At 29.4% G+C, this 23,646-nt stretch overlaps 3 protein-coding genes across 7 annotated transcripts; 2 read left to right on the top strand and 1 right to left on the bottom strand.

Annotated features, from left to right (window-relative positions):
* Positions 1 to 656: 656 nt before the first annotated feature.
* On the top strand, positions 657 to 9,070 carry LOC122501676. 2 transcript variants are annotated; one of them, XM_043611333.1, is made up of 11 exons: positions 657 to 810; positions 1,455 to 1,523; positions 3,335 to 3,573; positions 3,730 to 4,061; positions 4,149 to 4,439; positions 4,527 to 4,986; positions 5,392 to 5,489; positions 6,523 to 6,634; positions 6,927 to 7,285; positions 7,389 to 7,600; positions 8,022 to 9,070. In XM_043611333.1, exons 2-11 carry the CDS (start codon positions 1,468 to 1,470, stop codon positions 8,158 to 8,160), a joined length of 2,298 nt encoding a protein of 765 aa, XP_043467268.1. In that variant the 5' UTR covers positions 657 to 810; positions 1,455 to 1,467; the 3' UTR covers positions 8,161 to 9,070. The 2 variants fall into 2 exon arrangements, with proteins under 2 accessions (XP_043467268.1, XP_043467269.1); XM_043611334.1 differs by lacking the exon at positions 657 to 810 and adding an exon at positions 927 to 1,206.
* A 1,958-nt stretch (positions 9,071 to 11,028) lies between these two features.
* LOC122501675 (rho-associated protein kinase 1) lies at positions 11,029 to 19,433 on the bottom strand. Of its 3 annotated transcripts, none has more exons than XR_006301581.1 (13): positions 19,049 to 19,433; positions 18,760 to 18,975; positions 18,119 to 18,453; positions 17,861 to 18,021; positions 17,443 to 17,781; positions 16,221 to 17,354; positions 15,842 to 16,142; positions 15,312 to 15,727; positions 14,477 to 15,118; positions 13,986 to 14,396; positions 13,699 to 13,915; positions 11,971 to 12,270; positions 11,029 to 11,426 (listed from the first exon to the last, which is right to left on the bottom strand). XR_006301581.1 is itself a non-coding variant. In XM_043611331.1 (13 exons), exons 3-13 carry the CDS (start codon positions 18,297 to 18,299, stop codon positions 11,339 to 11,341), a joined length of 4,113 nt encoding a protein of 1,370 aa, XP_043467266.1. In that variant the 5' UTR covers positions 18,300 to 18,453; positions 18,760 to 18,975; positions 19,049 to 19,432; the 3' UTR covers positions 11,029 to 11,338. The 3 variants fall into 3 exon arrangements, 2 of the variants coding, with proteins under 2 accessions (XP_043467266.1, XP_043467267.1); XM_043611331.1 differs by having other exon boundaries at positions 12,048 to 12,270; positions 19,049 to 19,432; XM_043611332.1 differs by lacking the exon at positions 18,760 to 18,975 and having other exon boundaries at positions 12,048 to 12,270; positions 19,049 to 19,432.
* A 76-nt stretch (positions 19,434 to 19,509) lies between these two features.
* Positions 19,510 to 23,475, top strand: LOC122501677. Of its 2 annotated transcripts, none has more exons than XM_043611335.1 (6): positions 19,510 to 19,833; positions 19,989 to 20,124; positions 20,340 to 21,239; positions 21,321 to 21,722; positions 21,815 to 21,991; positions 22,082 to 23,475. In XM_043611335.1, exons 3-6 carry the CDS (start codon positions 20,364 to 20,366, stop codon positions 22,244 to 22,246), a joined length of 1,620 nt encoding a protein of 539 aa, XP_043467270.1. In that variant the 5' UTR covers positions 19,510 to 19,833; positions 19,989 to 20,124; positions 20,340 to 20,363; the 3' UTR covers positions 22,247 to 23,475. The 2 variants fall into 2 exon arrangements, with proteins under 2 accessions (XP_043467270.1, XP_043467271.1); XM_043611336.1 differs by having other exon boundaries at positions 19,522 to 19,610.
* The last annotated feature ends 171 nt before the right edge of the window (positions 23,476 to 23,646 follow it).

Here is a 23,646-nt window from a genome sequence, read left to right as displayed (position 1 = left end):
TTTTTTCTCCCTTACTCTCATTGCGCCTGTAGAGCAGAGGTGAGAGAGTACCTTAAGGTGCTTATATACCTCGGTACTTTGTTTTGATGAATTTCATAGTCGTATCACTAAATTTAATTGACTATGACAAATATTCCTCTTTATAGTTAGTAAAAATTGAATATTTATCTTGTCTTTCTTGCACTCATGATTTTTTTCTTCGAGAAACTGATGTGCTTAAAGTCGCCTTTAAAGTTGAAGCTACAATAGAAATGGACATCGATATACACATCATGCAGAGTTGTGACAGCTCCATAATTATAGCTTCACGTCTATACTATTGTAGATTCAACTTAAGTAATTTTAAGAGAAAAGAGTAAATTGTGAGCCAACTTTGAATTAACATACCATGTATGTAATTATTTTTTCATCATTTTCTTTAAATTTAAAAAAGCATTCTTTTAATTTTGGTTTCTATAGAAAAAAAAACATTTTTAAATGGAACGAAAATTAATAGTTGAGAAAGAAATTTATTTGTAATTTATTTTCTTAATAGGTATATTAAAAAAATAGAAACTAAAATTTTTAAAAGTTTGACTTTCGAAAATTTCTATTTTAAAGGAAGTGTTTAAAAAATTAAATTTTACCCCCTAAATTGATAAGTTCTAATGCAAAGTTGTTGTCCTCCAGTTTACATCCATTTTGAATTTTCCCCACCCAACTCGAACTACCACCCAATTACAAAAGATGAATTGAAAAAGGTCAAAACACCTCTGCCAGTTTATACTCAAAAAATCAAATAATTACGATTGTAAATCGTTATAAATTAAGGTATGTTTCATGTAAATATATATTCAATCGAATAAATGTTGTTTATGAATGTTTAAATAGATATGAATTTTTTTTGTATGGATGGATTTGTCAAACGTTCGCATCCCTCTCTTGAGCGTAAAAAAAGTTGCATCTCTTCTTGCTAGCCGTTTGAAGATTACTATAATTTTAAGATGAGTTTATTTTTGATAAGAAATTTTTAAAAGTTTTGAACTTAATGAAATAATAAAGTTAGAAAATAGTTGTTAAAAAAGAATATGAGAGTGGGGAATTATATTTATAGTGATAGAATGGGAAGGTGGTAAAAAAGAACAATATAAGGGTGGGTGTCAGTCGTAAGTCGATAAACCACGCGAAACGCAAACAACTATGCGCGCAACTGCAATATGGTAAAGGGTAAGTCTTAATATTATTTTTAGTCCAAATTGTCAAGTGTAGAAAAAGTTAAAAACTGAAAATTTACACAGAAAGTCTTCAGTTTTATTAGTATATTCAATTCATGATAAAAATATTCACTGGATATTTATAATTTTTCATTTCTCTTATGTACTTATTAAAACCCATAGAAGAAGTAAAAGAGTTACAATTTGTTAAATGAATATCCAAAACAAAGAGGAAATTTTTGAAAGTGAATTCTTTTACAGAAGGAAAAGCGCAATGCGGTTCAAAGATGCCGACATCTCAGTACCATCGTATTTTGTTCTAAATAACAAGTAAATAATTTATATAACCTCCTACTATACTATATACATATATATATATATACTTTCATCAATACCATTTTTAAATCTAATATATATATTTAAAGTTGCTTATAATTACTATAATTCCCCTGAACATGAATAAAGCAATCTGTTTAGTAGAAGATGAATCCTTTAAATGTATAATCAGATTTTACATTGTTAACTTACAAATAAGCATGGTAAACGGTTTACAGCAAGAATATGTCCCGTATAAATGTTGTGGATTTGTATAGGTATACTGAGCCGCAACATTTATCTTGTTGTTATTGAATGGTCACGTGTTCCCATAGTAAAGTATATGGGGCACGTGACCATTGAGTGACATGACCTTAGAGGGAATATTCCTGCATTGGACTAATCGATGTAACCAGGCTCTGTGTGTATATAGGAATATATGTATATATTTTAAGTATAATACCCTCGCAACACGCAATATATTCCGGCTTTCAATGGAATATTGTCAAGTTTTCTTTGGAAACGGAAACTATTCCCCCAAACATAAAATGTTCGCTTCAAAAGAAACTTGCATATCAGTAATTCAAATGAAACTTCTATCCACCGCAATATCAAATAATAGTAAATAACTTAAAAATTCGGTAAATGTCAATTGCAGGGCTCGAACCAATGAAAGTATTTAAAAATGCGGACATTACGAACCAAAATTGAAAAATTACGGACTAATTACTGACAAAAATATAACTAGTCCGAGTCCAATAAGAGAACATTTTACTTAAAACTTTTTCAAAAAAATTATGTAATTTGAAAATTCAATTATTTTTAAAATTTTACGCTATATTGCTTTTAATATTCAATTATTATCTAAAATTTTAACTGAAATTCATTCATTTTTTACATATCAATTTTTGTTAGAAAATTCTACTGAAATTCAATTATTTAAATAAAAAAATAAATAATTTGTTGAATAATTGAATGCTTCTTAAAATTCACTTCCCATAAAGAATTTTTTCGATAAATTTTTAAATAATTTAATTCTTTTGACGAATTTTAATAAACTTTTTGAAAATAATTACATTTTTCGAGAAATTTGATTAAATATGTCTTAAAAATAATTATAATAATTCTACGATGAGTTTTATTATTTGTGAAAATAATTGAATCCCTAAGAAGAATTTTATTATTTTTGAACAATATTTAATTTTTGCGAAGAATATTATATTACTCTTGAAAATAATTGAATTTCTGCAATCATTTGTAATTTCTCTAAAATTCTCCAAATTATTCGTGGAATTTTTAAAAGATTTTTGGATTTATCACATTATATACAAATTATTTGTGATAGAATTAATATTTCTGTTAAATGCATTTCTTAAAAATAAAGTTGATTTATAGTGTGGAAAATTTTCTTAGCATGTACTAGCGTTACTTTTAGAAAAATATATTTTTCGCTGGAGAAAAATTCTAAATTTATTGTAAATTGCAAAATTATATTTAGCGTAAAATGAGTTTTATTCTTTTAATATATTATACAAATTGTATTATTTGTCACCTGGAAATCATGGAATTTTGCAAGCAAAAATTAGTATATAGAAACCCCATAAATAAATGTGTACGTATATAAAATATATAATATTGCTCAAATTGATGATGATACTTTGAAAACTAGTAATGCTTTCACAAATTGCAATTTTTCTTAAAGAAACTTATAAATATTTCATTGAAAGTTTATGAGATAAATAACTTGGCACAATAGGTATCTCGAGCTGTGTGGGTATTGATTTAATCTATTATAAAACTGAATAAAATAATTTAATAATTTTTAGTCAACCACATAGAAATTCGTTCGACATTGATAATCTGGACCAAGTTAAAAATAAAATCGATTCGACTGCAATTAATGAAGAAAGAAATTCAGATTTCCAAATTGCTGAGGACACCAGTATTGCTAATACTAGGAATAACTCCAATTTTGATTCTGACAGTTGTAACAATATCAACAATATTTTCCCTGTTTCTAAACTTTATCAGAGTAGTTCTACTGAAAGTCTCACAGATTTCGAAGGTATTTCAATTTTATAAGTTAATCCTTGAACATTTTTTTGTAAAAATAAATAAAAATATATTATCAATCATTGTTGGGGAATTTGTTGGCGCAAATTAGCAAATTAGTCAGATTTACTGTTAAGCCTGTTAAGTGTTGGTTTAAAAATATTTACAGGATCTGAAGATCCTTCAAATGAGACAACGCCGTCAGATTGGTCTGATTGGTCAGAAGAAAGCAATGCGCCGCCAGGATGCCGCGGAATTGTTAATCCTAACTATCCAGGATTTCATCATCTCGGTCCCTCCTTACTTTCTGACACTGACTTGACTGAAGACGAACTAGACATACAAGATACTCTAAGAGCAAATAACATTCAAGACTTTTCTGACAGAAATGAGTTTAATAATAACATTAAAGAACAACCAAGTTCGGAAAATATCAATCAACTAAATGGTCATAATTTTGAACCAAAGATATTTTACGACAAACCAAAATTCAACATTCATGTACGTTAATATTTAATTATGCATTGCAAAACTAACGTTATTCGCAAATATATAGCTCAATGGTCACTCATACAATTTTTTTTCTAGAATTTATCTTCCCTTTGCGATGCAGTTATAACTCCATCAGAAAAATGTATGAATTATGTAAGAGCTGTAGAAATTTCTCAAACCGAGGACGTTACAGAACCAAAAGTTAATGAAACAATAGAGAAATTCACTGAGGAAAATAATTTCCAACTGTTTGAATCAGCTCTGAGGAAATGCGAAACAGAAGATTCTATGGTCGAAGTTGAAATTGTCGAGTTAATGACCAGTGTCAAAGAAACACTCCAATTTCCAGAAATAGAAGAAATATCTGAATTCAGTAAAACGGTCGAGGTTAGTTATTCTTTTTTCATTAAACGATTTCATTTATTCAATAAAAAAGGATTAAATTTTAATTTTTAATATTTCGTTAAATTATAGACATCTGAAGACGTGGATCTGATACGGGAAGCAAAAGAATTGCCTCGACAAATGGGGGCATCTATGCCCAACAATGTCGAAGATTCGGCAAACAACACTGACTCTGACAGTTATTCTGACGAAAGTCAGAATTTCATCTCGAAACTAGATGAAATTGATCTTTTGTCTAGTATAGGACGAGACATTGGTGTTGATCTTGAGAAATATGTTCAACCAGTCCCAGATGTTATTGCAATGGAGCCAATTGAAAATCGATCACCAAGATCACGATTTGTCAGTGCATTGGTGATAGGAGCACAAAAGGTGGATACAAATAAACTTTTGAATGAAAAATTACCTGAAAATTCAATTACAGATGTCAAGAAGAAAGAAAAACTGGTTAAGAATCAAGCTAAGAGAAAAGAGTTGACGCATTTTGGATGTTCAGATAAGTTTACCAGAGATGTTGAAAATATATCGGGTAAATTTAACAAATTTCATTTTTTAATATTTTAGGCATATGTATAAATCAAATGCTTTTTCATAGCAAAGAAGTAGAAAATATAAAAATTTTAAAAAAAGTAACTGATTGAACGACTCTATAATTCTGCTATAAATTTATATGTAATAGAAGCATGAAATGGGAAAAGTAAAACATATCACTTTTTTATCTTAGTGGAAAGAAAAATCTATTTAGTATTATATCTGCACAGTGAAAAGAAAGTCTTAAACTAATTAATTAATAATTAAATCTTTAATTAAGATACAACATTTTTGATACAGCTCATGCTGAATTCACACTATCGATTTTGGAGGATTTTACTTGTAGAAATATCTGCAAGCATATGGAAAAGTAAAATAATATTAATTTTAGGTAATTTTCTAGGTAATTTTGATGTCTACAATATTGAAACAGCAATGCCAAAAATTGACTTGGATGCAATCGAAATACATTTGATGGCAGCACGAGAAGAGGAACGTCGGGTAAGTAAAAATTATTAAATTTGGCTCATTAATATATTTATACATTTGCAGGAAATATAAGATTCACTTTTTTTAAATGGAGGATATGATTATTCGTTTTTAGTATGGCTTTTATTTAAGGTGTCTCTATTTCAATTCTCTATTTGCCTTTATTAGTCGGTAAATGTAAAATGTAATTTCACAATACATTTACTTTCACTATGTATAGTATTATAAAAGTATGTCTATCAAAATAGTTCAGTTTCAGCAGCGTTACGTGATTAGCTATATTTTCATCTCTAATTTACTTATTAAACTATTAATTGTACGAAAAGTAATATAATTACTAAATTTGTTGATGAAAATATTCAAATTACAATATTAAGAAAATTATGATTAGAAGTGGAAAGAATCGCAGTCATTATAAAAAAGATTCACGATTTATAAACGAATTATATACGTTCACATATGATAAAGATACTGATTTTGTAAGTGTTTTGCTTCATATTTATTTATTTATTTATTTATTTATTTATTGAAGAAACGCTATATAGGTATTTTTAATTATAATTTTACTTATAACATTTTTAATTAAAAATTTATATAGCTTAAAAAAGTATTTTTTATACATTTGATTATAACTAGTAGTTAACTTTTGCTAAATATATTATTACCTATAATAATTATTTCAAAACCCCTTTAACTAATACAATTACTAAGAGAAGGGAATAATAGATTATTTCTGACTGAGCCATCGCACATTGAAAATCGTAAGACTTAAATCGTCCAAATGTCCGTCTATCCAGCTGGACGCACATAGAATCTCGTTGAAAGGGGTCGTTCAAGTACATAGATAATAAAAATATATAGTTCAAAACTTTGAAAATTTTCAGTTTTTTTATAAATTGTTGACTTTGAGGATAATTTCTCTTAAAATTCCTCTTACTTAACATACATTTTTATTTTCCACAAATTATGTATGTAAATAATATTTTATTCAATGTCAAATTTTAAATGATATAATGTGAATTTAATGAACAATTTATTTTTATAGAGAAGAAATGACAGAGAAGAGATTCGAAGAAGATTGGCTATGGGTTCAGATGCAGATGAACTTAAAGTTGAAAAAAGCAAAAAACCTAGTCTTCAATCGCGCCTTCAAAATGGTATGTAGATTTTTACACAGGGCGCATTTGTTTATAAAATAATTTTATTTTTTGTAAAAGTTTAAATTTTTTGAAAACCCTTGAAAAAACTTAAAAATCTTGCTTATGAAAAACAATAGAACTTGTAAAAAGAGTTGAATTTTTAACTTTTCAAGAATTTAGGGCTCTACTAACAAATTTATCAAGTATTAAGATTTTTCTAAATTCTTTCCAACTATCATATTTTTAAATTGTTAAACAACGTAAATTTCTCTAATCCCGCCCCTTAATGTGATAAAAAATTGAAATTTAGGTATGAATCTACAAATATGCTTTATGAATGAAGCATCTTCAGATACAGAAACTGGAAGTATAGACAAAGAGAATTTGGTTAATTCAACTTCATCCATGATGACAGGTCAATGTCATGAAATTCTTGGAAGAAATTTAATACCTCAAGTATTGAGTCTTCCACCGTTGAGACTTGACATTGTTCCTAATTCTGCACCAGTTGATGAAGTTGACTTTTTTACTCGACAAACAAGATTGCAAATGGAAGCGAAAATTGCACTTTCCCAAGCTAAGGAAATGGCTCACATGCAGGTGGAGGTTGAAAGGCAAAAACTCAAACATAGTCCTATCACCGAAATGGTTCGATCGAGTCTTGCGAAGGTAAAGAATAGAATAGAATAGAATAGAATAGAATAGAATAGAATTTTATAAAACAATAATGTCTGTGGGCATATATTTATTACAATATTCTTATTAAATACAGATTGGCATTCAATTGAGTGAAGAGAGACGAAGACTTTCTCGAATATTACTAACGGAGCTAAATGTTGCTCAACTTCAAGTTTTAGCAAATGATCTTCATGCGCGAATAGCCACATTAAATGAGAATTTGGTTGAAGGCTTACTTAGAAGAGACGATCTTCATATGGAACAAGACTCAATGCTGGTAGATGTGGAGGATCTTACACGATATTTGTGAGTTGTTATATGGAGCATTCACAGTATAACGAACACAAGCAAATGCAAGCAAATATTTTATGCACCAAGTGTCATGGGTGCGTCTTTATCACGCGAGACAAAAGACGTACCTGTGCCACCTGATGCAACTCAGGCGTATTAAGTGATGTTGCACAAAACTTATTTAGTAAAACTTACAGTAAAACTTGGTTTATTCAAGATACTGTGGAGAGGAGATATCAAGAATAAGATAAGATCCGATTTTTTTCGTCTTATCCGGGCATATAGATCGATTCAATTAATTAATTTCGATGCCTCGGATAGTGCGGAAATTAAGTCAAATTAAAATCGAAGGCCCTGTAAACGAGGTTTTACTGTTATATAACGAGTTATATGCAAATAACATTAATCAATAAATTATCCACTATGTTTAATGTAGAGGTGCCAAGCAGGAATCGTTAAGAAAGAAACAGCCTTTTAAGGGGAAAATTGTTTCCTTAAACCAAACATACAAACATCAATATACTTCTAATTCACCTCATCGTCAAGCAAACAATGAAATAAAAAGTCAACAGTGATCAATGCAAGTCTAACCAAACGTGCATCTAAATAATTATCAAGTTTATAACATAAATAAATTATGTATTATCAATGTAAAAGAGTGCGATTTACGGCGCATAAACTTGCAGCAATATTTACTTGCAATCCTTAAATCCAATTTAATGTTCTTAAATAGGAACAATATTGCTACAATTTGAAATGTCGTGGGGTAGAATTGAAAATTTCAAAGAAAAGAAAAAAGATGTAAATTTGCGTAAAATTCTTATCTTCATAGCATCATCGATCGTTTCTACAACTTTGCATGTTACCATTTTCTACAATTAAAATTCAACCTTAAAGTATGTTTTCGTCAATTTAGAAATGATGATGTTAAAAGCACGATCGTACCGCGTTGCAAAACTGATGCATGTTACCCGTTATGAAGAAAAGAAAAAAGAAAAGGCTAAAGTTAAGTAATATGTAGATTAAATATTGGAAATACCAGTTTTAAATTTGCTAAATATGTTTTTAGTAAACTAAACGGAAAGAGATATAAAATATCTTTTACTATTTAATTTAAATAAATAATAAAACCTAAACTGTACTTCTGCTACTTTTTTCTCGCTTCAGAGTAAACTTTAATAATTTTTATTCAAATTTACTCCTGAAATAGTAAACAATGACAGAAACACATTTTTAATTTCCCCATTAGTCTTATCTATAACTTTGAACAATATTTAGTGGATTTATTACTGTAATTTCTAGTACTTGATTCGATGCTTATTCAAGTACTTTTTCATTCTAGATATTGTATGGAGAAATATTTGTAGTCGAGAAAAAGTCCCCAATTAATAATTTGAAAATTTGCAGTATTTATATGAGTTATAACGATATACAATTGATAATTGTAAGAGTCATATCCGAATAAAACACTTAGATAATATAAAAGTCCAAACTATTTAAAACTATCGTTTAGATTATATACATATTAATCAAATACAATTCAAAGTTTAAAACTTGCCTAAACGAATTCAAAAATGTATTTAATCCAGTCCGCTTACATTAGATTCACTAAAAGTAGAACAAATCTATACAATCTTCAATTATCAACAATAAAGTTTATATATTCTAAAGTTAAATAGGTATTATAGAAAATTATAAGTTGTACAAAAATTCATATATAAAATATAACACGTTATAAAAATTTTATTCTTACTTTTACAAGCAAAATTTCTTTTAAGCTTTCTTAAAATTCATTATCATTTAAATAAAGTGATAAATTATATTTGAGCACATGACCAAGTGCGCATCGCATCAAGAATCTCCTCTAGGAGAGAAGACAACACATTCATTTTCTTATGCACTTTATTCCTTCTTTTACGTTTCATTTTCAGCGTTTTCAAGTTTTCTTATAGTCATTTTCGGAATCGTTGATGTTCAAAACAACGATTTGTGTAAAATTCATCGTTTTCAGCAATGTATAGAGAAAAGTATAATTTTATTTTAAAAACAATTGATTTTAATAATTGTTTTCATAGTGAGAAGTGGTTTTATAATTTTCAACGGTACTGTATACTACTTGTAATTTTTATGTAATTATAGGAAAGTCATAGCCAATAGTAGACATTATCTAAACAATCATTTTAATAGTATTATAAATATACAACTTGTAAATGACTAAACCATAACAAGTGGCAACAAATTCACCATCATTCTCTTTTTCTGTATTGATAGTTTTGATTTCCATTCAGAAACAGACTGGAAAAGGCACAGAATAATTAGTAAACAGTTTTCCTTAAAATTTTATATAATATATATGTCTAATCCTTGAAAGGAAGCACCAATGATTGAGATTTCAGCAAATGAAACTTTTACTGATTTATAAAATTCTTCCAAAGTTACATCTTCCTCATGAATTTCAGAAATTCTTTAAATACTTACAGCTTTTATCAAAGATTAGAAATTTTACTATAATAATAATAATAATAAAATAATAATATGAATATTAATGCAAATAATTAAATTATTCTTACTGTACAAAACTTAGGTCCAGATAGTTTTCTTCTTAATTTATAATAAAAGAACTTTTCCCTTAGATTGCAATACATTTTTAATATATGTTTTCAGAAAATCTTACTCTTGGCACAAAAGTAATGTACTATGTATTTTTATTATTTCTTGAATAAGTTGAAAGTTTTTTCCACGTGTTTTTTTCTGTTAACAGGAATTTATTTCGGATTTGCGTTCTTGAATTACTTCATCAATACATAGTTAACTAATTTAATTAAGTTATAATTCGAAATGTGAAAATAGATATATACACAAATTATTGTTCATAACAATATTAAAATTTATATAGAAATTATGACATTAAATTCAATTTTTTTTATTTGTTTGTTCCCATGTACTTATTTGTTTTGTGAAATAGAAATTATATTTACAATTATCATAGTTGTTTAAAAATATGTTGTTGGGTTAAGTTCTCAGTACATTACTAGGCGCACAAAATATTATTTATTTAATAATTGTAAAAAATTATTTTTGATAAGTACAAATAGTAAGCAAAACTAGTAACTCCAACATTTAGCAATGTATTTATCCGTTTTTGTTGATATTTTGCAAACTATATGTCTATTTGCACAATTAAACATTAAAAAAAAAGAAAAAAAAAAAAAAAAAAAAATGTCGATTTTCTCCAATTTACAAATGCATTAAAATTATTAGTCAAAGCATTAATTTTGAAATAATAAAAGTTGCAAAATTATGTACAGCATACTTTTTATATCTGTAAATACCTTTTTGAAAGATCATTATTTATATAAAATCAATATAAAAATAGCTGTTTTAAACATTTAATACTAAAAGTCACATTGAAATTTGAACGATAAGTGAAAAGATCTATGCGATTTATGCAAACATGAGCTCAAGTGTATTTGTCTTGATGAAAAAATATAATTATGACAAAAATACAAGACTACTTTCAGCCATAAAAATTATTTAGTAAACGGTATGAAATGTATAAAAATATTATGGAAAAGATTACATTTTTACAAGTTTTGCAATAATTCTCAAGTGAAAAATCACATACGTGGCACAGTAGCAGATAAGTTACGATTATCTGATTTGATTGGGCATTGTGTGGTCAATAAACAAAAGTTTATATTTTAATTGACATATTAGTAATGACGTTAAAAAATGTCATCGAATTAATGGCAGTCACTTGCCCATACTCGCATTCGCAGGTAATGTAGCAGACCTTTGTTGAACTGACAAATAAGGCTTGAGCGTTGACCTCGTCGATTCTCTGCAATTAGGAGAGTTATTATTAATTTGCTTCAACAATATAATTTATCGTAAACTGAAGCTGCTTCAAAATTCAAAATTCAAACAAACGACACTTTACAAAAGAGACAAAAAGAAATAAATCATTTTTAAGTTGTACACCCTTTGCTCTCAAAGAAAAAACAACACATGCAAACAATACACATGACATGATATATTTCTATGACAATTTGTAAATGAAAGATGAAAAAAAGAGAGAAAGTTAGTTGTTGTTGTTGTTGTTGTTTTATCAGATTTAAATGAGTCTACTTTCATGCAATAAAAATATGAAATTCTTCTTATTAAACATAACCAAAAACATATATATGTAACAAAATAAAACTCTTCTAGGACATTATGCAATTATTTCAAGATAAGCTTACACCAGATGGTAATCTAACAATGTCTACTTGATTGTGTAGACTCAAATAAGTGGCCAAGAATTAGAGGAATAAATGGTAAACAATAAAAATTAAATAGGTAAATCCTTGCCAATATGGCGAGAAAAGGATAAAAACAACTCTAACCTCTCTACACCCAATCATGCGGTGACACAACAGAAAAGAGCAATTTAGTTCCCAGTTGAGCTGCTCTGCTACGCTACCTTGGCGAAACTCGTTGTCCTGCTCCATCCATATGTGAATTTGCTTTGTATCCATACTTTTGAATTCTCCTCGATAATCGTGTTACCCAATATTTCTGATCATCAGGACTTCCCGCGAGAACGAGCAATTCTCGGGCGCTATTAGGATCATAGTGTAATTTGCATGGGGCTATGGCGTTTTCTTTTTTATCTAAATGCTCCTTATGGACCTTTATATGACACCCTAGAAATCAAATAAACTCTATGTAAGCAATTTATACTTGATTTGCTTTCTTACAAACCATACAGAAAAATAAGTTATACTTCTTTTAGAATTAACAGGGCTCGAACCAGTTTACAATATTCAATTTTACCAAGTTTCAATTATTCGTCAATTTTTCAATTAAATAAATATTAGAAAATAATTTATTTAAAAAATTCAATTAAAATTCTTCAAAAAAATTAATTTCAAAATTCAATTATTTTTTAAACTTCACGCTATATTGCTTTTAATATTCAATTATTATCTAACATTTTAACTGAAATTCATTTTTAAATCAACTTTTATTAGAATATTCTACTAGAATTCAATTATTTAAATATAAATAAAATGCAAATAAATAATTTACTTAATAATTGAATGTTTCTTAAAATTCACTTCCCATAAAGAATTTTTTCAACAAATTTTTAAATAATCGAATTCTTTCGACGAATTTTAATAAACTTTTTAAAAATAATTACATTTTTCGAGAAATTCGATTAAATATGTATTAAAAATAATTGAAATTCTGCAATGAGTTTTATTATTTGTGAAAATAATTGAATCCCTAAGAAGAATTTTATTACTTTTGAACAATATTTAATTTTTGCGAAGAATATTATTACTCTTGAAAATAATTGAATTTCTACAATAATTTGTAATTTTTACAAAATATATTTTTTTTTGTGTTTCTAACTAAACATCTTCTATAAATCTATTATTTTTAATAATTTTTGAAAAAGTTCTTTAATAATTTTCAAATTCATTTGTTAGAATTCAATTATTTGTAAATTCATCAATTAAATATTTATTATAAAATAAAAACTTGAAATAGTTTCAATGAAAATTCAATTAAACATTTAAAAAAAATTAATTCTACAGAATTTTTGAAAGTTCAACCTGTAATACTTTTAATATTCAATTATATCGTACAATTTACGAAGTTTGCATCCTTTTTGAATCAAATTACGCCAATTACGGACTTTACGGACCTTTTATAAAATACTGACTTTTACGGACTTGAAACAAATTTACGGACCTAGTTCGAGCCCTGAATTAATTAATTAAATTACTTTAACAAAACTTTGATAAAGCTTTCGAAGGAGAGATCGAAATTAAATGGCTAAGTATTAAGAATATTTCTTATGTTCCACTGTCTCATATACAAAAATAAATTCCAATTACACCATGTAATCTTAGTCTTTAATTTCAAGAAATTGTTTAGCATTTCACCCAAAATCCACCATTAAGTAATTTTAATTGAAAAATATTTAAAAAAATGATAACTTAATCTTCTCCTTTTTCAAGTTTTTTCAAGTTTTTTCTAATAAACAAATAAAATTTTATTGAAATTGTTAAGAGTGCTCAGAAAAGAGATAAATTAATCGTGAAATTGTAGGAAAAAGAACTTACTTCTACATTCAAGAGCAGGTGGTGGACGAAACATATGCCACAACTGCTTTGAACATACTTCACAAGTGGTTGGCATGTGGTAGGAGATAGAAATAAATTCATGGCCTTTAAGTGGTTGAGGAATTGATTTGTCAGTCAACTGAGGAAGTTCCACTCCTGGCAAAGCATTACCTTCGTCACCAGGGCGTCTTGCTTCACCTTCGCCAGCATACAACAACTAAACAAATCATTAACCAAACAGTAAATTTTTGTATGCTTGATCATAAATATTTAATATATCTAACTACCTGAAATATCCTAGGAATATCTTTGGCATCTGCTCGAATCACGTCTTCTTGAGTAACAGATCTCACGTGAAAAACTTTACTCAAGTCCAATATTAAAACAGGATCAGCATTAATTTTATCGCTTTCACTATTATAAAAAATAATTTTCTTGGATGATACAACGACGTATTGTTTTTTCCAACCGTGTCTCTTAATATTTTGCTTATTGGGAACATTCAACCAGCCCTCTAATCTCATGGCACCATGCTCAGACAAAACGGAGTCTTCTCCGTCATTTTCAACAGAGGAAACACTGGCCGTCTCTGAATTAATAGATGTTATTTTCATTTGAAGTGTTTCTATTTCAGAGTCTTTCGAGTCAAGTTCCATTTGAAGTTTCAATTTGGATTGATTCTCTTCGACAAGTTGGGCCTAAAATAAAGTATGTAAAATAGATGAAAACGATATTTTATTATACTCAAATTATTATATAATTATACACGAATACAAACCTGCAAGTCCTGGAGATCTTTTTGCCATTTCGCAGCCAATTGGCCATACTTTTCTCTTTCCTGTGTAAGTTCCTGTTGAAGCCTTCGACATTCCTTTTCTTTTTTCCTTAAATCTGCGGAAGATGCTTTATTTTTCGACTTTCCACCAATTGACAAATCTTTTCTATTCACTATTTCTGCCAATTTATTTACAGCTTGCAATTTGAGAAGCTGCTCTGTTTTCAGTTTGCTGCTCAGTCTTTCTATTTCATCGACATTTGATTGCTCTTTGTTGAGTTGGTCCTGAATTTCTTTGAAACGTTTATTTAATTCTTCCTTCTCCTTTAAATATTGTTCCACTGTTTTCTTCATTTCTAATTCGCTATCCTTTAATCTATTGACAACTTGCTCCTTGGAATTTAATTCTTGATGATGTTTAGCTATACTGTCTTTAAATTCTAATTCTTTCATAGTTCTTTCCTTTTCTAAATCAGCCACTGTCTCTTCAGCAATAGATCTTGCTAGTGCTTCAGCATCTCCCCTGGCAAGGGCAAGTTCAAGCTGATGACAAAACGAATTTCGTTCTTCCTCTAGTTCTTGATGTGATCTAGTTTTATCATCAAGCTCTTCACGGAGCTCTTGTGTCTGCGTTTTATATAAAGTCTGTATGTATACAAAAATTTACACATGATGAAAAAACAAAGTAATAGGACCTGCACACTTGCACGCAAAAGGGACTCATTGCTCGGAAAAATTCTGTTTAAATATTCTGTTTAATTAAAATTTAGGTACTTTTTCAGACAATAAGTCCCTGTCAATTGTTCAAATCACACATACAATTATAAAAAGTGTTTACCGAAAAATATGCCTCAGCTTCTAGTTGTTCTTGAAGTTCTTTCATTTGAAGTTGATCGACGTTTCTTTGGGTTTTTAAATGGTGTAATTCTTCTTCAATTTGCCGTTTTGATTCTCTTAACTGCGCAACCTCATCCATTAACTGTTGTTCTCGAGCTCGTAATCGTCCAGCTTCGGAAGATTGTTGAGCCAGTTCTGTTTGCAAATTATTCCTCTTTTGCTGTTCCTGATCTGCTTGTCCTTGCAGTACTTTGACCTTTTCGACTTCTTGACGATGTTCGCCTTCAAGTTTCTGTAAACGTTGCTGAATTTGCCGGTAATCCACGGATAACATAGAAGTTTGTCGTTCTTTCTCTTGAGCGAGTGATTCTGCTCGTTGCCTACCGCACTTTTCTTCATTTAACTTTACTTGTAAAGCTAATAAAGTTGAACAGAATTAATTATGTTAATAAAAATGCAACATTATAAGTTATAAGTCATTATAAGTCATATTATTACAAAGGTGAAAAATATCCTTAGAAATATTGTTACCTTTAACAACTTCGAGGTTCGCTTCTTCTTTTGAGAGCATTCTCGACCTTTCTGTCTCCTGATGAGCTACAACTTCTTGGTCATATCTAGCTTGTGCTGCTTTCAATTCAAGAGTTAAGGTAGCCGCCTCCTTTTCTAATTCTGAAATTCTTTCATTTAGTTGTCTGTTGTCCAAAGTAGCTTTTCCTTCTCTTTCACGACTATGCTCTAGTTCTTGATGCAAGGCAGAAAGTTTCGTTTCCAGTTCTGCAGTAAAAGAAGATGCTTGTGATCGGGAACTTCTTTCTTTTGATAATTGACCCTAAAAAGAGATGATGTCATTTAAATTTAATTATATGAGTTATAAATAATACATTAGGATTTAAATATCAATTTTTACCTGTAAAGCTGCAACCTCTTGTTGCAAAGAATCCCTTTGAGCTTGTAATTGATTTCTTGCCATTTGCAATTCATTAGCCATTTGTTCTGCTGCCTGTCGAGCAACAGTCACTTCTGTTGACTGTTTTCGCAGTCTGCTGACAGTTTCAGTTTCTCTTTCAAGTTTAGCCTGCATCTCTTTTATCTGTTTTTCCAAGCTAGTGATGCGTTCAGATGTTTGCTGTGAATTGCTTGCATCCCTCACTCTCCTCGTTTGCTCCTCGTCGAATTTTTTTTTCAGCTCCAGAAGTAACGACTCTGCTTTCCTACGAACATCAGTTTCCTGCTCAATTCGCCGTTGGGCTTCTTTATGACTATGTCTCAAAAGAGCCAATTCCTTATCAGCCCTGCCTGCCTCCTCTCTAAGTTGAGCTTCTCGCTCGGTAATTGCTTCTAATTGAGCTGTTAAAGTTCGATGTCTTATCTCTAAACTTTCCATCTGTCGTCTCTCTCGTTCGAGTAAATTTTCCAACTGTGCTAATCTTCCTTCATCACTGATACCATTATTGACATGATTCTCAAGACCATCAACAGACTCCCTGCTATTATTAACCATTAACTGATAATCTCCCGAATAAGTAAATCCGATAAATGGTAAATGATTTCCAGAAAATGCTTTTGGAATCGGAAAACTTTCCTCTGGCCCGTCTTCCTTTTCCAAGTCATCAAAATTACTAGTGTCATCGTCTCCTGTTAATTCTGGTACCACTGGTGGCACACTTTCTCTCAAAGTCTCAAAAGTCCACTGATCATTTTTAAAAAACAGGTGATTTTTAATTTCATCGACTCCATTGCTACCTAAACGTCTCGTTCTGTCAGTAAGAAATCCACAAATTAGACTCTTTGCTGCTGGAGTTATGTCAACATCCGCGTGAAAATGAAGAGAATTTCGATGATCCATAATTTTTGAGTAAGTTCCCACCAAAGAGTCCGCATAGAAAGGAGTGTCGCCAACTAACATTTCATAAAGAAATACTCCAACAGACCACCAATCACATTCGCGACCGTACACACCTTCTCCACCTTGCGATTGGAGTACTTCGGGTGATATGTAATCGGGCGTACCTACTGCAGTATCGGAGCGCACCAAACCGTCCTAAAATTCAATTCAATTCAATTCAATTCAATTCATTTTAAATATTCATTTGTAAATATTTAGTTAAACAACAAAAGTCTTTACTTACAGCGTCCATTCGCATGCAAGTGCCAAAGTCTGCTAATTTTAAATGGCCTTGTTTATCAAGAAGCATATTGTCCGGTTTGACATCTCTATGAACGAATCCCATATTGTGTATCGCATCCAGCGCGAGTACCACTTCCGCACAGTAGAATTGTGCCCACTTTTCCGGCACATCATAATTAGACATCATGTTCACTAAATCACCACCTGGCATATAATCCATAACCATATAAAGATATTTGTGATCTTGAAAGGCGAAATGTAATTGAACGATCCATTCAGAATTTGCGTGAGCCATAATATCTCTTTCCTCCCAAAAGAAAGCCGAATCAGATCGTTTTATCTGCAAATTTAATTAAATTCAAATTAAATGTTCAAATTACTCTTTAAATCCTTCGACATAATAAACATTTACACCCAACCATTTCAAATTTGCTGAGAATCTTCATAGCGAAAACTTTTTGAGTGGACTTGTGTCTGACCAACTGCACTTCACCAAATGCTCCACGACCAATAACTTTTATCAAATTGAAGTCATCTGTTCGCATTCGCATTTTATGAATTTCCTGCGCAACTGAGTCATCTAAAATATTTAAGAATATTTAAGTAGTATTAATTATCAATATCAACATCAACATCAACAAAATTCAGTTAAACACATAAAGAGACATTTCACTTACATCTGTTCATAAATGTCTCAATGTTTTTCATCCGCTTTACGCTAGGGTGATCACAGTCTGCTACAAGAGCCTGCACGGTATCTAATAAACAATCAATATTTGCATTACTGCGAGGATCTTTTATACGATCTTCGAGAGTTCGAAGACGTCTGGTTCGGTCTTCATCTCGTGCAACCTCCATGATTTTCTTTTTAGTCTTAAAGCTTTCGCTACACAGTCTTTACCGTCCTCTTTTGATTATTGTTCATTAAATCAAAAAATCATACATCTTTCATTACATACAGAAAACATGTGATAACTTCACAGCCATTATTACTAGTGAAATTTCATTTTTTCTGAAAAAAAATAATAAAACTTGATTATTACAAAAGTTTTGATAAACAATAATAACAATAATAATTGCAATAATACTCTACAAATAAATGTCTCGTTATTATTTCATACAAATTTTAATTAATTGTTTAAGTCTAGAACAAAGCAACAATTAATATAAATGAGTTTTTTCATTTTAATAAGAATGTTTTAAATACTGCTGAAAAAAGATTAAAAATAAAAAAAATTCAAGTAGCAAAATAAGGAAAATTTAAGTTTTGCAAAGAAATTAATTGTAAAATAGAAATCTAGAGTTGAAAAGTACCTACATTGGAAAGTTTTTTTTCTCTGTCTATATTTAATGGCCAGCGTGCACTTGTAATTAAACTCCATGTACTTGTTCAACCAAACATAAAATCACACTACTTTAAAATAAGTATATGCAGTAAAGAAAAGGTAAAATTTATTTGTTGACAGAATGAAGGAATACAGTTGTCTGTGACATCAGCGATTGTCTCGAGTTTAGGAGGGTCCAACGGCAGGTGCTACAAAGACGCCGTTTTCTAAATATATTTTCAACCCAATAATCAATCAACAAAAGAATTCACATTTACGTACCTATAGAATCACCAAGATAGTGTCCAGCACTTTGTTAATACTATAAAAAGTCGACAAATAAAACTGCATTCTCGATTACTTCGCGTAGTAAATGAATATTTTCCAGCTGAGCGGTACATGCGCCATTTGGAAAATGTACTACACTAATCAAAACCAAGTTTCCTCTATACATACATACATACTACGTATAGAATAGAAGAAAAAATTCCCACGTTTCACTTGCATTCCATTCAATCTCGAAATATTTATTTATTCCTGCACATAGAAAATTTGAAATTATTAAAAATATACTAAAATTAAATTTGAAAACAAGTTTCCCTACGCATGTATATCAAAATGCATAAATCTCAATATGTATCACATCACATCACATCACCTCACGCATATAGATTATTTATACATATACATAAAACGACACGATAAACTTACCTTATTTTTATAGGTTATGTTCGATGGTATTATCTCCACCCATACTAACGTTGCGTATAAACTGCATGAGTTTGTGTGTACATACACATGTAAAAATGAGACTTGCAGAATATATTACTTAAGTTTTAAAAAAGTGATTATTAAAATTTTTTAATAAATCATATGATTTTATGTATAATTTAAAAAATTAAATATTTCCTTTCATTATATGTAATGTTTATAAAAAAAAGTTCAACGCACGAAGCAGTCAAGATGGCGAAGAGTCTTGCTGTGTTTAGAAAATAAGTGGAATTTGTATTTTGACAGATCGCTTTAAAGCTATTGAGTCATTTTCCCAAACTGATAATATTTACAAGGTTTTTGTCTTCATGTTTCATCTCATAAATACTCATAAATATTAAACGTTCACTTCTTCTTGTGTTTCTATGCTATTCATTCATAATTTGTTTCTGATGGAGACTTTTTTTATTCCTCTTATTGTTTATGTTTAACTATACCAACATATTTATAGCAAGCGCAAGAATAGACACGTCCGTAACCCTACGTCATACACCAACAGAACGATTACTTGAGTTTCTCCTACAAATAATATACATTACTAGACATTCAATACGGAAAACAACATCACGGATCTTTGTCAGAGAAATGTGAGTTTTTTTGCAACTTTTCATTCAAAATAATTGATGTAGAAAAAAATGTGTCAAATATTTAGTATACTTTTTACATTGTATAATAATATTATATTCGCATTACATATTTACATATTCATATTTTATTGACAATTATACATGTCTGAATGTTTTATGAAACAGTAGTTAATAAATAGTAGTGCAAATGGTTTATGTAATGTTTATGTGTTTAGTTTGACAAGCGGCCATCCAGAAAAATGGGATTCCCCTGTGATTGGCAAACAAAAAAACAGAAAGTGTCACAAAGAGGACAGTATCTCTTAGAAACCGGACAATGGTCCGATTGCAAATTTATCGTCGGTCGAGAACCACACCAGCAGGTCCTCGAAGGACACAAGGTATTCTTAGCCATGTCGAGTCCTGTTTTTGAAGCTATGTTTTATGGAGGAATGGCTGAGAAAAGTGATCCGATACCAATTCGAGATGTTCAACCAGAAGCTTTTAAAGCTCTTTTAGAATATATTTATACTGATCGTGTGGATTTGGGATCATTTGAATTGGCTTGTGAATTGTGTTATTGTGCTAAAAAGTACATGCTGCCTTTTCTTGTTGAAGAATGTACAAAATTTTTGTGGTCAGACTTGTCTCCAAAAAAAGCCTGCAGGGCTTATGAATTTGCCAAGCTTTTTGAAGAACCAGTATTGATGGAAAAATGTTTGCAAATAATATGCACAAAAACACTAGATGTCTTCAAAGAATCTAGTTGGGATGAAATAGAAATAGGAACTCTTTTAACAGTTTTCGAGCAAAACGATTTAATAATTTCTTCTGAGATAGAATTATTTACTGCTCTAGAACGATGGTCAAAAGCAGAATGTGTGAGAAAGTCATTGGATCCCCTGGATAAAAAATCACAAAGATCTGTTATTGGCAATTCTTTGACAAAAATTAGATTTCTAACATTAACACCCCAAGAATTTGCCGAAGGACCGGGACGATCAAGTTTATTGACGAAAGAAGAAGCTTTTGCAATATTAATGAATATTTCTTCAAGCAACAGTGAAATTTCTATGCCTGAAGGCTTTTCCACAAATACACAGAAAAGATATAACAATAAGATACATCTAAAAACAGTAGGTTATCAACTAATTATTAAAGACTTGTATTGTAATTTTAAATTTAAAAGTGTGTAACACAAATTTATTGTTTTAAAGGTTCCTAAGGTTCCTATAATTGAGTGGACAGCCAAACGCATATCAAACCTTGAAGAGTTGTATCCCAAATGCACAACTCCGTACAAGGTAGACAGCCCCTTTTTTTCCTTCAATTTTCCCACAACGTCAATGGGACGTTCAACACTTGTACCACTGACTGACGATTTAGATCATCGAACCAGTTCATTGAGAAGTGGCCCTTCATCTTTAGCATCAGGAGAACATCCTTCAATTATTGCTTCTCATACAGTTTTCGACAGAGATGGAGTCAAATATTATTGCACAAGAAATGTTCTTACACCACTGGATTGTGTCAATACAAGCGTATTGGATTGTTCGGTCACATTTACAGTGGATAAAAATATTTGTGTCCTCGGTGTTCAAGTACCAACACAAATACAAGTGAGCACAAATGCAAATGCAAATGCAAATTTAATGAATAAATACAACATTTTTTACTGCTTCTTAAAAAATAATAATCCATTTTATTTCAGTTGACTAACCAAGGAAATATGTTTCCAATGGATTCTTCATATACAGAGGTTTTATATGCTCACCTCCTCGATTCAGATGGTTCACGATTGACGTACACTCACTTTACTACTAAAGTTGACAGCGGTACTCTTGTTGAAATTACTTTCAACCGTCCGGTTTACATACAAAAGAATAAGGTAAAGTTTATACTTTTATAATACGATGCATCAATGCTACTATAATAATAATTGTTAAAATATAATTATAATTATAATTCTTTTCAATAGGTATATCGAGTCGGAGTGGTTTTCAACAAAGTTGGACGGTATCCGATGGGAATTTGTTCTCAAAGTATGAACTGTGATACTGTTCTTTTCACATTTGGAGCTGGTAATGTAGACAATAATACTCGAGATGGATTAATCAGATCTATTGTGTTTACTTATCACTGAAATTTTTTCAACTCATAAAAATAAATCAGAATGAATTGTCAAATTGTGATATAGAAGACGCAGTGTTGTATATGTTTATATTAGCCACATACATTTTTTGTGCGTGAATTGTTATTTGTCAAACTGAAGACAATTTTAAAAATACATGTACAAATTTGAATACATTTTAATATTAAATATTAATTATTATATTACAACACAATAATATAGATGTATAATTATAAAATTAGACATTTAGCTTATTTTCTAAGCATTAGCCCAAGCAACATGTATGTTATGCATTACAGTGTCGTCCTCGAGATAATATTGCATGGAATGAAAAAAGAATACGTACGTATTGTCAAATTTAAAATTGTACTTTTAATATGCCATGCAATATTAATTTTAAGTCAAGGTAATGTACGACTAAAAAGTAACATTATTATACATTGCATACAAATATTTTATATTATATTAAAGTCCATTTATTGTTGTTTAAACTAATGCTTAGAAAATAAACTAAAAACCGAAATATATATAATTATTAATCATATTCGTATAAGGGACTTTTATTTAAGCACAAATTATATTTTCTTGTTTATGAATTTGTATTATTAATACATGTATATTATATGTATAAATTATTTTTAATTGTATATAAATTAAATTACAAAAGAAAAAGAAAAGAAAACTTAAAATGCCTATTTATAAACTAATAATATATATTTATAAAAAGTTAAAAATTATGATGAATTGAATGAGTTTCTATAAAAATTTGATTTGTGTGATTTTTTTACCTACATAATAATTAAGTTGAAAATATCTATTGTATATAACATTAAATTCATAGCTCGTTGAAGCAATCATAGATGATACAAAAATATAAAACTAAAACGTCAAGTATTTCTTACAGTTGTTAGATTTTGATATATGTATTAACGCTTTTATGATTTTTGTTAACAAAACTAATACTACAGTAATTATAAATACTATTTAATTTATAGAATAGAAATATTTCATTCAATAAATAAGTAGCAATTACTATTTGGCAATAGAAGATTAATCTGTAAGTCAAGGAAATTGTAAAAATTTTGTAAAACAAAATGTAATTTGTTTCTAGCTCCTACATAAATTGAGCTAGAACACAAAAATTAGGTACATAGTTGAGAAAAGCGAACACGTGATTGAATTGATTAATATGCATATTTAAGATTAACAAAGAAAAATTAAAAGTTAACAACAGAAAAAATAATAGTGTGTTTACTTATAACCCTATGTAAACTTTTTAAACTTGCAAACAATTTTGTCATTTCTAATGTTCACAAACAAAATTTTATTTACGTTTTAAATTGAAAAATGTTTTCCATTTCTGTTTTTACCATTTCTAGTACTTGCTTAAAATTGCAAAGCTGACATTATTA

The sequence above is a fragment of the Leptopilina heterotoma genome, unplaced genomic scaffold, assembly GCF_015476425.1.
Source record: "Leptopilina heterotoma isolate Lh14 unplaced genomic scaffold, ASM1547642v1 Lhet_212, whole genome shotgun sequence".
NCBI lineage: Eukaryota > Metazoa > Arthropoda > Insecta > Hymenoptera > Figitidae > Leptopilina > Leptopilina heterotoma.
This window is presented reverse-complemented; position numbering and strand designations above follow the sequence as displayed.

Bases quoted from the DNA above. Each gene is read 5' to 3' on its own strand.
- LOC122501676 (XM_043611333.1), top strand. From the start codon at position 1,468: ATGCGGTTCAAAGATGCCGACATCTCAGTACCATCGTATTTTGTTCTA. The intron at 7,286-7,388 runs GTAAAGAATAGA...TATTAAATACAG, and splicing joins TTCGATCGAGTCTTGCGAAG to ATTGGCATTCAATTGAGTGA. The intron at 7,601-8,021 runs GTGAGTTGTTAT...TGTTTAATGTAG, and splicing joins GAGGATCTTACACGATATTT to AGGTGCCAAGCAGGAATCGT.
- LOC122501675 (XM_043611331.1), bottom strand. From the start codon at position 18,299: ATGGAGGTTGCACGAGATGAAGACCGAACCAGACGTCTTCGAACTCTC. The intron at 18,022-18,118 runs GTAAGTGAAATG...TAAATATTTTAG, and splicing joins TGAGACATTTATGAACAGAT to ATGACTCAGTTGCGCAGGAA. The intron at 12,271-13,698 runs GTAAGTTCTTTT...TTTGATTTCTAG, and splicing joins ACCTGCTCTTGAATGTAGAA to GGTGTCATATAAAGGTCCAT.
- LOC122501677 (XM_043611335.1), top strand. From the start codon at position 20,364: ATGGGATTCCCCTGTGATTGGCAAACAAAAAAACAGAAAGTGTCACAA. The intron at 21,240-21,320 runs GTAGGTTATCAA...ATTGTTTTAAAG, and splicing joins ATAAGATACATCTAAAAACA to GTTCCTAAGGTTCCTATAAT. The intron at 21,992-22,081 runs GTAAAGTTTATA...TCTTTTCAATAG, and splicing joins TTTACATACAAAAGAATAAG to GTATATCGAGTCGGAGTGGT.